The following is a 15,107-nucleotide window of genomic DNA, read 5'->3' on the forward strand; positions in this document are numbered from 1 at the left end:
CGGGGGACAGAAGTGACTCAGATCCTCCAGGAACAGGAGCGGGATGGACACTGGGAGCGCTGGGCATGGAGGGGATGGTGGCACGTGGCAGGCTGTCAGCATGGAAGGGCAAGGGGCAGGGGACATGCCGTGGGGAAGGGACAGGTGTCCAGAGGACAAGGGATCTTCTCGCCCAGTAATGTCCCCGTTGTCCTGCCACCGCAGTGCTGACATGGGGTGGGACACTGGGAAACATCCTCAGGGACTGAACATCCCCCCAAAACAACCTTTCCAGGGCCCTTTCTGCAGCTATTGGGCTCCAACACTTTCCAGTGCTCCCTGCTGCTGGCTGCCCTGCCCAATTCCATCACATCCCCCTCTCCCGGTGACCTGCACGTGTGTCTCACAACCACCTTGGTGGGGCTTTCCCAAGGCTCCAGGCTGCTCCCACCAAGGCAGAGGGAACAGAGAGCCAAGACCCACTGGACTTCTGGCATTCCCCAAGCTCTAGAGCCCATGGAGATGGCCCTGGGCAAGGCCACTTTGTCCTGCCATCCACGGCATGGTTCCCAGTATCTCCAGCTGCCCTCCCCCAGCATCAGCTCCGGAGCGAGGCCTCAGCTCGGTCATGGCCATGCTGGTGGCCTTGGCTCAGCACAGCTGCTGGATTGGCCTCCATGTTCTCATCCTGATGGCCAAGGCCACTGCTGGACGCGCAGCAGGGATGCTGGGAACGCTGGACTTGGTCCTTGCTGTAACTCAGGAGCCACCACAGGTTTCAATTCCCTTTTCCAAGAGGAATCTTCATGTCCAAGCTCCCACTGCTGCATGGTGCAGGCAGACAGTGCCTTGCTTGAAAGGGCCTGGCAGATGGAGGGATCCATGTCCTCCATCCTGGGGACATGGAAGGATCAGGATGAGGCTCCCAGCCTGGTTTCTGGGATGGCACTGGTCCAGCACAGAACGAATCAGGCACATGCCAGCAGCAATGTCACACAGTCACCCTGCTACTTTCAGAGGAGGGAGAAAGAGCCTTGGAGATGGGAGGTTTTGAGATCTCCCCAAGAGTAATCATATGGATGTTACTCCAATCATTCATCATTCTGTCCCATCACAGATGCATTTTACACCTCCTTTCCCCAGAACTCTGGGGGGTCTCATCCTCCCTTTCCAAGTTGTGATGGCACATTATCCTCTGGGCACTGCCACCAGGCAGCCATGGCACTGGGCACTGCCATTTCCATGGCAGAGTACAGAAAACCCCAGGGAATGATCCTATAGCACACATGGGGCCTCATTCCCCACCTGAGTTCCCTGGCACTTGCCACAATCCCTGGAGCTGCCATTGACCAGCAGCCATGGCTCTCAGCATTCCCAAACTCAAACCAAAGGAACATTCCCAAACCTGCAGCAGGATGGATCACCAAATCTGCACAGAAAAGGCAGGAATGTGTCCCAATGCTGGAGTTGTTACCCCAGCACTGGAGCTGCAAGGGCCTGGTAGGTCACTCTGGTCTCTCACAAGTGTGTGGGATGTTATCTCCCAGGATAAATGAGAGATCCCAGCTGGAGCATCTACCGGAGACACTCTGGTCTGAGCTCTGCTCCCAGGACTGCTCACGTGTCCATGGGGAGGGAGGGGACCCACGGCCCTCTCCAGGTTTGAAATATGCCCACTCCTCTCCCCTGCCAAGGAGCCAGTGGGGAGCAGTTCCCACCCCAAGATCCACAGTTGCTCAATCACTGCACCTTTATCTTGTTAAGATTAGGGATTATTATCCAGAAAAATGCTTCAGGTCATGCAACTGCTAGTCAGGATTTGGGATGGGGACTGCGACAGAGGCTCATGGATAAGGGTCCATCTATCCCACAAAACCAAGGATGGGCTTGGGAAGCTGCAAGGGATCAACCAACCAAGGCAGCATCCAGGTCCCACTGCAACCAGGTCAGGAGCTACAAACAGAGATACGGATTTATTAACTGTGTGGAAGCTGAGAGCTGATGCAACCTCTCCCAGGAGAGCTGGGAGCAAAGAGAGGATTGCACCAGACTGAGACCATCCCTGCTCCACCCGCTCTGTGTCGTCTCCAGCGCTGCTAGTGGGAGGGGAGGGCGGGAGCTCCCTCCAGAGCGCCTGGCACTGCCATTCCGTGCTGGAATACACTGGAAAAGGTGAGGCATGGCACACCCAGCCCACAGGGCATCCCCCCTGCTTGTATTTACATGCTCTGAGGGCCATTCCTGCAAGTTTTTGCTCCTCTTCTTGGCCAGAGCGTGTTGGGAGCAGGGTAAGAAGAAAAAGGGATGTGGCAGGCACTGGGCAGGCTAATCCCTGTGCTGGCGCTGCTTCCAGGTGTGTCTGAGCTGCCTTCCTGGGTCAGTTGGCTGTGCTGCTCCTGGGAGTTGCTTGTGGAGCTGCCAGGCTGGGGTGGTGGAAGGGACTATTGTCCCCTCATAGAACCATAGACTCATAGCATGTTCAGGGGTTGGAATGGACCATAGAGATCAATCTAGCCCTGGGCAGGGACACCTCCCACCAGACTAGGTTGATCAAGGCTATATCCAATCTGGAATGACCACTGCCAGGGTTGGGGCAGCCACAACGTCCCTAGGCAACCTGTGTCAGTGTCTCACCACCCTCACAGGAAAAAACTTCTTCCTAATAGCTAATCTAAATTTCCCTCTTTCAGTTTGTATCCATTATTCCTTGTCCTATCAGTTTCTAACCAACTTTCTAACCTCTCCAGCTTCCCTGTACCCCCTTCAGATCCTGGAAAGTTGCTATGAGGTTTCCACACAACCTTCTCTTCTCCAGGCTGAACAGCCCCAACTTTCTCAGCATGTCCTCATAGGGAAGGTGCTCCAGTTCTCTTATCAGCTTTGTGATACTGTTGGACTTGCTCCAACAGTTCCATGTCCTTATGTTGGGCACACCAGAACTGTGCACAGTACTCCAGGTGGGTCTCACAAGAGCAGAGGGACAGAATCACTGCAGGCCAGTGTGGCAGTGTCACAGGACTGCAGCTGACAGCCCTCTCGCGAAGAAGGTGACATTCCGGTCCTGGATCTTGTACTGGTAGATCTGCACCTGATCCTGCTCTGCTGCCTGCTGCAAGGACACTCTCCTGATTATCTTAATCTGTAAAGGGAAACAAACAGGAATGTCATTGCTTTGGCTGCCCAGAGCATCCTCACCCCCCATGCCTCTGGCTGGAAGGGGATCACTGATGGATAATCCATCACACAGTCCCCTGTCACTGCCCTTTGGTGGCAGCCCCTGCGGAAGGATCACACAAGCCCCAGCACTCTCTCAGCCCTGAGGAGATCACCACAGACCGGGTTCAGATCCATTATTTGGGGAAAGTTCCCAGAAAATTGGTATTTTTCCCTGCCATTACCTTGGGGTGGGAGAAACCTGCACTGCAGCAGCAGTATGAACTCTGGAAACTTCCAGAGGTGGGAGAGTCCACCAGCATGTCCCCAAATATCCCTGCAGGACCAGAGTCACAGCCATAGGAGTCTGAATGCTCCAGCAGATCCTGGTCCCCACATGATTAGTCCTTAGCCACACTGCAGCCTGGGCTAGCCCTGGGCCATGTCCCACAGCCCTGGGGCCTGCATGCAGTGCTGCAGGTAACAGGGACATGTGCCACCTCCCCATGCCTCACCTGTCCATGGACATCCTTGCAGAACCCAGTGGCCAACCCCTCAGCCCACAGGATCAGGTCACTGTGATGACACAGGGAGTTCACAACCAGCTCGTTCTCCTCATCTTCTGAGTCCTCGTTGCTGTGAACCAGCACCACGATGTTCCCCTGCAATGGGAGCAGCATGCAGGGATGAGCCTAATCCCCCAGGGGAAGGAAGGGCAGATGGTACAGGAGCTTGCACAAAGGTCCCAGCTAAGCTACTCAGGCATCTCCCAGCATGGGTTGAGCTGAATTCCACTGGGAAAATTACTAGCAGCTGTGGTGGGTGAGAGGCTGGACATACCCCATCCCAGAACCCGCTGTGTGCTGGGCTCATCCCCAGCAGGAGGTGAGGGAGGACTGTGCCCCTCTGCTCTGCTCAGGTGAGACCCACCTGCAGTGCTGCCTCCAGCTCTGGGGCACCAACAGCACAAGGATGTGGAGCTGCAGCAGAGAGTCCAGAGGAAGGCACAAAAATGCACCAAGGGCTGGAGCCCCCCTGCCATGGAGACAAGCTGGGAGAGCTGAGGGTGTCCAGCCTGGAGAAGAGAAGGCTCTGGGGATACCTTAGAGCCCCTTCCAGTGCCTCAAGGGGCTCCAAGAGAGCTGCAGAGGGACTTTGGAGAAGGAACTGGAGGGACAGGACAAGGGGGAATGGCTTCCCACTGCCAGAGGGCAGGGAGAGATGGGATATTGGGATTATCTTGGCTGCGAGAGTGGTGAGGCACTGGCACAAGTTGTCCAGAGAAGCTGTGTCTGCCCCATCCCTGGAAGTGTTCAAGGCCAGCTTGCATGGGGCTTGGAGCAACCTGGACCAGTAGAAGGTGTCCCTGCCCATGGCAGGGAGTAGGACTGGATGAGCTTTGAAGTCCCTTCCAGCCCAGGCCATTCCATGATATATAGACTCCAGAAGCGCTGTGTGTACATTGTGTGTACACACACGCACACACACACACGCACATGCACACACAGGCACATGCGCACACACACACACACACACACACACGCTCACACACTGATGTAATGTACAGCCTAAAAATACCTCAAACCTTTGTTTCGAGACAGTGCCTGGTTAAACCAGTCTGTCAGGCTGGGCAGATGGCACTGCCAGAATTCAGAGCAGGTAAATAAGGAGGTGGCCAAAGGGACACAGCAGTGCTAACACTCTCACAGCTCTGACAAGGAGCAAAGAGCTCAAACACACCTACTCTATTAAAATCCATCCCCAGAGTCTCAGTCTCAGGTCACCAAGGACTTAAAATAACACGAAATTCTCAATCAATTAAAATGTACTTCAATGCTTCAGAACATCTCAGACAGAAATAGAAAAGTGTTAGTCTGGTTTATCACCTTTTTTAGCTGCTTTGGAGGTAAATACTCCCAGCAAGCTGAACATCCCTTGTCAGCACGTACAGCCCAAACACCCCAGTGCTGTGTGAAGTGCAGGATGACAACACCCAAGACCATCAGTTTCATTCCTCACTCCAGCTGAGAAGTGGCAGGATGGGGGAAGCTGGGATGGGTTTGGCTGTGACTGTAACCATTTCTGGCTGCGGGTGCTCTCAAGAGTTAGCACGAGATCTCTGCAGATCATCACACACCCTTGGAAACTAGCCAGAGGTTGGTGGGAGTAGAGATTCAGGTGTTCTCCAAGGAGACCTTAATTTCTGTCCCTCGTGAGACTCACCAGCCTCTCACATAACCTGTTTCCACCCCTGCCCTCCCCCTCACACACACACAGGTGTGAGTTGGGATCTCTGGAGAGAGGAGGTCTAAGAAACCCTATTTTGCACCTCAAATCCCTGTTCATACATCAGGGACACAGAGCCCTTCTCTGAGAAGCACCTCCTGGGAATCCAGGCGCATAGGCACTGCAGAGACTCACATAGCTCTGGAGAGTGGCCCCGGGGCAATGATCTTGGACAGCCAAAGCATTCCCAAACCTCATCATGGTCAGGTGGAAAGAGAAAATACATCCAGGCCTTGCTCTGGAGGCTTTCTGTGTCCCCAGACACAGGAGGAGCAGTACCTTTTGCTGGGAGCACACGACCACACGGCAGTAGTGGATGAAGTCCAGCACAGCCACCGGTGAGGCCCCCAGGCTCAGCAGGACACTGAGGTCATCCACCAGCAGCACAGGGCCCTTCCAGGGATCACTGTCAGCAGGAGTCAGGGACACACAGACAAAGTCAAACAGGGCTCTGAGGTCAGAGGTGCTCCCACTGCAAGAGATGACGGAGGCATCAAGGGCTTGGCCAGCATATGTATCACGCGTGCCTCTCCTCACCCACTGACCCAGCCTGCACCCTCCCTGCTGTCCCCACTGCTGGGACAGTCACCACCACTGCACTGCCCTTCACTCACTGCTCCTTTACTCACCTGTGTGTGGTGAAATCCTCCTGCCCTGCTTCAGGGATCATGGAATGGTTTGGGTTGGAAGGGACCTTAAAGCCACTTCCACCCCCTGCCATGGGCAGGGACACCTTCCACTAGCCCAGGTTGCTTCAAGCCCCATCCAACTTGGCCTTACACACTTCCAGGGAAGTGTTTTGCCTTTGCTGAGTTTCCCAAGGGACATGGAGAAAGTGAAGTGGGAATAAACCCAAAAGCCAGCATGGATAAAGCAGTACTGTTCTCTTGGATAAGAATAAAACTCAGGATAATGAAACTAAAGAAATAAACCCACTTGGCTGGAGTTGCTTGACACAAACCTGTGGACTACTGAAATAAATTCTTGTCTAGGCCTACAACATGCTTGGCAATGAGGATGGAGGCAGAAATTCCCCTAAAACGCAGATATGGGGGACAGAATCCTTCTCTGAGCAGCAGGGAGGGACAGGCCAGGACAAGCATCACGATGTGCTTGGCACTGTGGTGTTACCTTCACTCAGTGAAGGGAAATACTCCAGCTCTGAGTCCTTGGGCCTTGGAGGGGAGCCCAAAGGGCACCAGGGCTCAGCCTGGACCTCAGTGGTGCTCTCAGTGCTGGCTGTGATAGCAGCACACACAACGGGGGAATGCTCTGTGCTGGACCACAGCAGAACCACTGCCCACCCACTCAGGCTCACCTCAGTATCCCAAGAGGACTGGGCTGTCCTGGCTGCTCCTCCTCCTCCCCAAACAAGAGATCAAGGCAGGACTTGAGGCCTTCGAGGAAGACAAGCTGTCCCTGTTCCTTGGCAGCTGTCAGACTGACTCCCTGGAGAAAGGAAAACATTAGGTTTCAGAGTGAACGGCTCTGGAGAAGTGGTGAAAACAGATTAATTTTATCAAACCTTATCTAAATGTGCTTATAAACTCAGTGCTTCAGGGGCAAATCAGTGGTTTTGTAACACTGGTGGCACATTTGCTCTCCTCTTTTTTGCCAGGTGATTAAAAAACCCATTGTGATTTGGGGGCTTAAACATCCTGGATTCCCCCTGAGAGAAAACCAGCTGCTTCTCCAAAGGCAGAGAGAAGATGGTTCAGGCTTCTCCAAAGACCTGCTGTGAACAATTCTTTCACCCTCTCTCCTTGGGTGGTGAAAGCTTTTGGTTTCCACCATCTCCAAATCATCCTGTGGCAATGACTCCCTGGCACAGCTCGCACAGCTGAGCCAGGAACAGCCTGGTTCTAGAGAATGTGTGGGCTGGGCATCCCAAGGGCTTGCACAACACCTGGGAGAAAGCAACATGGCCCAGGCTCTCCCACGGGAAGCAGCCTCAGCCCTGACTTCACTTGGAGAAGAAGGAGGGACCAGGACAAGCTGCCTGGGGCCACAACTCAAACTCCAGCAGGCTCTCAGCCCTGCATGGTGATGAGGATGACCTGGAGAGCCATGTGCTGAGCATGTCCAGCTGCAACAGAGGCATCCCAAAGCTGCAGCACACCTGAAGAAGACTCCAGCTGGAGAGCACAGAATCCCAGAAAGGTTTAGGTTGGAAGGGACCTTAAAGCCCATCTCGTTCTGCCCCCTGCCATGGGCAGGGACACCTTCCACTAGACCAGGTTGCTCCAACCATAGCCTGGAACACTTCCAGGGATGGGGCAGACACAACTGCTCTGCGCAACCTGTGCCAGTGCCTAACCACCCTCACAGCCAAGAACTCCTTCCCAATATCCCATCTCACCCTGCCCTCTGGCAGTGGGAAGCCATTTCTCCTTCTTCCCCAAAAGGGCTGTCCAGCCCTGGCACAGGGTGCCCAGGGCAGTGGTGGAGTCCCCATCCCTGGAGGGATTTAACAGCCACGTGGATGTTGCACTTGGGAACATGGTTAGTGGTGGCCTTGGCAGTGCTTGGGGGAGCACTTGGTCTCCATGATCTCAGAGGGCTTGTCCAACCTCAATGATTCCATGATTCCCTGATCACATACAGTAAAATTATGCACTTGGGGGTTGTACTAGGTGACATTTTCAGGACCCTTCCAACCCAAACTCCTCTATGATTATCTTCCCAGGCTCAGTTTTACAGCACTATCACTGTGTACCTTGATATTAAGAATAATCGGAGCTCTGACAAAATTCCTGTCCCTGGCATCTTTCCTGTTTTGAATGGAAACTGCTCAGACTCCCAATCCAGTGAATCCTGCTACCTGAGGAGAATGTTTACTCTATTTTCCTTCTGCTCAGCTGGGAAGAAATGTGTGCCTGAATGATTTTTTTCTTCTTCTAACTCCCTCTATAAAGCAATAGATCTTTTTCAACAGCTCTTCCAAGTAATAACTTCAGAAATATCAGCATTATTGGGCAATTCTAAGCACACATGGTGGAAAAGTTCCTAACCAAGGACAGAAGAAGCTTTATGTGGCAGGTGAGGAGAGGAGAATGGCTGGAAAATACCTGCTGTGCCATAAAGCAGGGCAGGGCTGCACAGCAGCCTAACATACCTCATTCCCTCAGGGATACTGGAGCCCACAGGACTGGGCACCTGCTGAAATGCAGTGACTAAATTCACTACTAATATCCATAATTCAGCAGCTGATTTTACCTTTGCTTCAGCTACTTCTTTCTGCACACACAAACTCTCTGCACCTCAGATCTGCAAGAAAACTGTCCCCTCTTCAGAGAGGAGTTAGTGCTGTGACACCAAGGCCTGCCTGGGTGACAAAGGGCCACAGCAGCCAGGGACAGTGTGCCTGTGTGTCAGAACAGGAATTCTATCCCTTTGGGCTATGACATGGGCCCAGCAATTCCAGCCTCATTTTCCACCTGGAGAACCAGGCCCCAGAGAGACCAGGACTCACCCCCTGCAGTCACCTTTCACAGCAAACCTCTGCCTGTCTTCCAGCTAGCATCCCACCCAGTGCAACCTCTGGATGCAGCACAGGACAGCTCAGAAACAGTGGGAAAGTGATCAAAATGCCAACGGCATCTTCCTGCCTGCACAGCCAGGACACAGATCCTTGCCACGGAGCCACAGCACTCCTGAGCACCCAAACACCCCTGAAGGCTTCCATTATTTCCCTGCATCCTGCTCCATTACTGCTGGAGCACTGGGACATTATCTCTGGCAGGCTGTCAGCTATTGATCCAGCCCTGGAACGCTGCTGCAACAGCAGCCTGACTGTTCCTGTCCATCTGGGAAGCTGCCTGGAACATGGTGCCCACCAGCCTGCCAGCACTGACGTCCCTTCACACCACAACTGCCACTCACTACTGGTCATCCCATAGGGAAAGCAAAATATTTGGAGAAGGAAACAAGGAATGGAGTGTGAGGCAGTGGGAATGAGCTCGATCAGCAAACACAGCTGTGGTGCAAAATGTGGCCATCAAGGATCAGGCCAGGCCATGTCCTCTGGGCTGTGAGCTCACAGGGGACAGGGGACAGGCCAGAGGGAGACCAAATGAGGACAAAGCTGTTTTTCCTTTACAACAAAACAAACTTGGTACAAACACGGGTGGGAACATCAACCTGGCAAGATGCCCTGGTGCTGCTGACCTGCTACATGTTCTCTGCAAGGTCATGAAGATAATATCGATTGTCCCTTAAAAGTAAGTGCAAATCCTCAGGAAAAGAGGACAGGGCCACAAAAAGGCAGGGAATCTTTTTCCTGCATGTAGAAATGCATCCCTGCATTTACTTAAGGAACTGGTTTGAGACTGGGAACACATGGCATACTGGGAAAGCAGCACATACATAGAAACATCACTTCAGCTGTGTGTAGATGTTCAAGGTATCATCACCCATCAGGGACTACAAGGACCAGATCCACAAAGCATCACTGTAAGCACTGTATAACCCACCCTGGCTCTAGGACCTCCTCCTGGGCCTAGGACCATCCTGTTCCCAGCAGAAACAGGTGCATTGCTCAGTTCTGAAGCTCTTCCAAGTGCAGTCTTTCCTAAGGGCATAATCACAGGATCAATGAGGTTGGAAAAGCCAACCCAGACCATTGAGTCCAACCATTCCTCCAGCACTGCCAAGGCCACCACTAGCCATGTCCCCAAGTGCCACATCCAATGGCTGTTAAATACCTCCCGGGTGGTGACTCCACCCCTGCCCTGGGCAGTCTGTGCCAGGGCTGGACAGCCCTTTTCCATAAAGAAATTTCCCCAATATCCACCCTGAACCTCCCCTGGCACAGCTTGAGGCTGTTTCCTCTCATCCTGTCCCTTGTTCCTGGGAGCAGAGCCTGAACCCCCACCTGGCTGCACCTCCTGTCAGGCAGTTAGAGAGAGCTAGAAGGTCACCCTGAGACTCCTTTTCTTCAGGCTGAGGCCCCCCAGCTCCCTCAGCCCTTCCTGGTGCTCCAGACCCTTCCCCAGCTCCATTCCCTTCCCTAGACACGCTCCAGCTCCTCAATGTCCTTCTTGACCTGAGACCCAGAACTGCCCCAGGACTGGAGGTGCCTCAGCAGTGCCAGCACAGGAACAGGCACTGCCCTGGGGCTGATACAAACCAGGTGCCATTTGCCTTCTTGTCCACCTGGGCACAGTGGGCTCATGTCCAGCTGGCTGCTGGTCAGCATAATCTGCTAGGAATGCGAATTCATGGGAGACTTAACTTGCGGATGGGATGACACAACACAGGCATGTGCCCACTGGTCAGATTCTTCCAAGCAGCTCCTGAAGAGACTACAGCCTGATCCTTGCAACTATCCTGGCCAACATGGAAAGCCAGGCTGGTCTAGAGCTCAACAGCAAGGAAGAGGAGATGGGAAAGGAGGAGCTGGTGGTTTGGCAGAGTGTAAACTCCCCTCCCTGCAGCATGGCACAGCTCAGGCACCACTGGAATAGGAGTTTGCTGCAGCAGGAGGCAACAGCCCAGCGGGTGTCCTGCACAGATCTACAGCACCGAGTTCTTAAGCAAATCTCAGAGTGAAACTACCTGCCAAGAACCACCTTTGCTGAGCCTGACATGTTCATCTGGGTCAAGCAGGATTAAAGCAAAGACAAGATGTGATAGAAACTCAGATATAAATAACTGATGTTATGACCTCCAGCTCCTCTGAGCTTGGGAAGAATTCCCAACGACCACAGAGGCACCTGTGAGTTACCCAGTGACTGGAGTGACTCAGAGCTGGAACCAGCTCAGCACTTCTCTGAGCCCTCCCTGGGCAATCCGTGCTGTTCTTGTCACCTCCCTTATCACCTTCACCTTTTAGTGAAGGTATCAGACAGCAAATCATCCCCATTTGCATTCCACATGTGCTCCAGCTAATCCTCATGTTCTCTCCCACCTCAGCCTCTCTCACCAGGGAGATGACAGCAGCTCCTATCAACTCCACACTGGAAATCTCTCTGCATTAGGAAATGCACTGGCAAACACAATCCTGCTATGGGGGCAGGCAAGGAGCAGCACTTAACAGCTGAATCTCCCACAATGGATGCTGCACTTCATTTCCTGCCCCACTCAGCAAATCCCCACAAGATTTCCTCCTCTCTGCCCCGCAGAGGTCGGGATGGCTCTGTACTGGGGCTGGTTTGCTTGGCCACGGGGATCTGCTCTGCAGGGGAATCACACATCCAGTGTGATCTACCTGTGAGTTACAGCTCCACGGGGAAATGCTGTGTTTGCTCAGCCCGTTTCATTCACCTCAGAGCACTGGTCTCCTTTTAAAAGGTAAAAACTGAGCAGCAAATAAAATACAGTTGTTTAGCAGCACCAAACTCAGCCCATGCCGTGGCTGCAACCCCTGGATCCTCAACACCTGGAACACCTGGATCCTCAATACCTGGAACATCTGGTTCCTCAACCCCTGGAAGCCTTTATGAGCAGCAGCACTGCTGGGATTCCCAGAAAAACCAGGAGAGGAAGGACCAATGTTGCCCTCATCCCTTTGGCCCTGGAAGGTCACCTGGGCTTCCCACCTGGTTGCACCTCTGATCATGGTAAAAAGAGCTGAGAGATGCAGTTTGGAGCTCAGATTTGCTGATTCAGGGAAAGACCCTGCCTACTTTGTCTCTCTGTTTCCTCATTTCAGGGTACACATAATCCTTGCCTCCATGGGAAAGAAATCCATGGGAACACACTTGTGGCTCAAACTGATGCTTGGCCCAGAGGCCAAGAGGCACACAGGTGTCCTTCTGAGCAGATGACTCAGCCTTTCATCACACCATAACCACAGGATGGGGGACAGAGTCACCTCAGGAGCTCCTGTGCTGTCCTGCAGGTGTACAGAGGCCCTGGGAACACCAACACCATGGCTTTTTTTATCCCCAGCGGATTAAGAAAACTCCATCCACCAGTCTGGGTCTGTCTGGGGAATGCTGATCCCCAGAAAACATTTGTAAGCAAGCAGCCCTGCAGCTCTCTGGGGGTAGAGCCCAGGGGGCCTTGCTGTGAGCCTCACAACCAGGTTTTTGCCCTGAAGTGCTCTACATCCCCTGCCACAGGAGCACCAATCACAGAATCACAGAATCATTTAGGTTGGAAAAGACCTCTGAAATCCTCAAGTCCAACCTGTGACCTAACACCACCATGTCAACCAGACCATGGCAGTAAGTGCCATGTCCAGTCTCTCCTTAGACACTTCCAGGGATGGTGACTCCACCACCTCCCTGGGCAGCACATTCCAGTGTCTAAAATCCTGACTGTCCCCACCCAGACCTGGAAACATTTGCCCACACACAATTCCTGTTCCCCATTCCTTCCCACCCAACAGAAACTCCCTGGATGTGTGATTATGAACCTATGCCAAGAGACTCACCAGCTTCTGGGCCACGATGTTGTAGTGACTGAAGGACTGGAGCAGGGCCACAAAGCAAACCTTACAGCCAGCTGGGGAGGGACAAACACACACGTCAGCATCTCCTCTCTGAAACTTGCTGTTATCAGTGCTCATAAATCACTGCAGCCAGGCCACACATCTGTCTGGAAGGACCTTGAAGGGAGACAGGTACAGGCAGACCTTCCCTTGCTTTCGATTTTCACCTTTCTAGAGGATTTCTGCATTAGGGGAAATGGTAGCTTAAACGCAGAGGGAAAGGACAAGAAAAAGATGACATAAAAAAGTGGAAGGTCCCTTTTCTGCCTGGTGCCAGGTTGGCACCTGTTTGCTGGTGTCACTGCAAGGACACCAACAGCCGACCGTGACTCTGGAACCACTGACGTGGCCAAAATCCCCATTTTGGCTCTCATGGGGCGAGTGACCTTGGCTGGAAAAACACACAGAACAAGGAAGTTTGGCTAAAAACACTAAAACGTGATTTTGGAAAACCATGTGACAGCCTGGCCTGATGGTTTGGGTATGAACAAAATCAGTGTTTCTCAGGACATGGATTTCAAGTGGAACAAGTCAGTGGCCCCAGCTGAGCCTTCACCAACCCATCAGGAGCTCCCAAAGGTTTTGCGCACTAAGAGGACAACATGGGGATGGTGCAGACAGGGAATACTGCACACAGGTCCTGCAGTGGAGATGGGCAGGTGATAGCAAGCACACCTGTCCTGAGACACATTAACATCCCACAAGGCTGCCCAGCCACAAGGGATGGAAGGCTCTTCCCTGGCAGATGAGCAGCTCCAGGCAGTGACTCCCAGGGCAGTGCTGCAGGTGAGCTGTGACTCCCAGGGCAGTGCTGCAGCTCAGCAGTGACTCCCAGGGAAGTGCTACAGGTGAGCTGTGACTCCCGGGGCAGTGCTGCAGGTGACCTGTGACTCCCAGGGCAGTGCTGCAGCTCAGCAGTGACTCCCAGGGAAGTGCTACAGGTGAGCTGTGACTCCCGGGGCAGTGCTGCAGGTGACCTGTGACTCCCAGGGCAGTGCTGCAGCTCAGCACATCAGCAGAGCCATGCTGGGGGTGTGAGCAGAGCCCGAGGCAGTGCCTGGCAGGTCCTTTTGAACCATTCACACCATCATGAACCTGCTCTCCAGGGCTTTCCTGCAGTTTCCCTCCTTCCATTAAGTAGAAAAGTATTTCAAAGGAGGAAAAGCCCCAGGTGAGGAAGTGGCAGTTCCAGGGGGCAGGATGCCCTCACCCCACCACCTGCCCAGCACTCTGAGATCCCTTGCAGTACCAGATCTGTTGGGCTGGTGGCTGTGCCGGCAGAAAGCTGGAGGAGTCCTGAGTCCAGTGCCCGCTCTGCGGGGGCTGGGAGGTTACTCACCGGGAAAACTGTTCCCAGAAAAGCAATTAGGCAACGTGCCAGGCCCTTTGTTTGCTTCTTTACTCACTGAGAGCTTATCTGTTGTTCGCTGATCCTGATATGTGTAATTACATTATAAAACAAAAGGCAGAGAGGGAATCACAGTCACCACCTCGTGTGTGATTTAAAACCATGGCCAGGATGGGTGAAGAAACAAGGCACAGACATTATGGGATGTATCCAAGGATACAGAGTGAGTCCCAAGAGCAAGTCAGGACTGGAATCCATAAATCCTGAGCCCAAAGCTCTGTGTCAATCCAAGGATGCCTCACACTCTGCAGAACTAGCCCCTGCTCACAGAGCACCACCTTCAAAAGTCCCCTTCCCTCAGAGAGCTGCTCCTGACCCACCTCTGAGGTAGAAGGAGAGGAAGTGGTGCACCAGGAAGCTGCCATCTGTCCTAGTGTCCCGCAGCAGCGTGAATTTACCCTGGAAAAGAAGCAGCAAAACAACATAGGAAGATGAGAGCACAAACTCTTGGTAGAAAAGACATGGCTCAGGCGAGGGGGTGCAGGTATTAGAGAAAGAAGAGGACAAGCAGTGCTCCAGCTGCCTGTTTACACAGGGATGCCAGCACTTCCTCTGGACACAACCCCTGGTGAAGCACCAGAATCAGAGAAGCACAGGAGTGTTAAGGTTGTAAAAAACCACTGAGATCAAGTGCAAGGGTTCCCCCAGCACTACCACCATGTTCACCACTGACCATGTCCCCAGGTGCCCAAAGTGCAGTTCATTGCTTTCTGGAAGATATGCCCAGCAGCTAAAGCCCTTGTGCCAGCCTGAGCCCCAGCTGGACCCCCAGGTTCTGTGCCTACCAGGAGCCACCCCCTCCCCTGGAGCCCCCAGCTGCTGCAGAGGACACCAATGTGCAGCACT

The 15,107-nt window shown here is 53.3% G+C and overlaps 1 protein-coding gene across 1 annotated transcript; it reads right to left on the reverse strand.

The window, feature by feature from the left end:
* Nucleotides 1-2,968: 2,968 nt before the first annotated feature.
* Nucleotides 2,969-14,707, reverse strand: ELP6 (elongator acetyltransferase complex subunit 6; the record flags this gene model as incomplete). Its single annotated transcript, XM_009077910.1, has 6 exons — nucleotides 2,969-3,118; nucleotides 3,648-3,794; nucleotides 5,698-5,890; nucleotides 6,737-6,867; nucleotides 12,797-12,867; nucleotides 14,582-14,707. Coding segments are annotated over 6 exons (797 nt in total), but the record flags the coding sequence as incomplete, so codon positions are not given.
* Nucleotides 14,708-15,107: the final 400 nt, after the last annotated feature.

The sequence above is a fragment of the Acanthisitta chloris genome, unplaced genomic scaffold (assembly GCF_000695815.1).
Source record: "Acanthisitta chloris isolate BGI_N310 unplaced genomic scaffold, ASM69581v1 scaffold10467, whole genome shotgun sequence".
NCBI classification, from domain to species: domain Eukaryota; kingdom Metazoa; phylum Chordata; class Aves; order Passeriformes; family Acanthisittidae; genus Acanthisitta; species Acanthisitta chloris.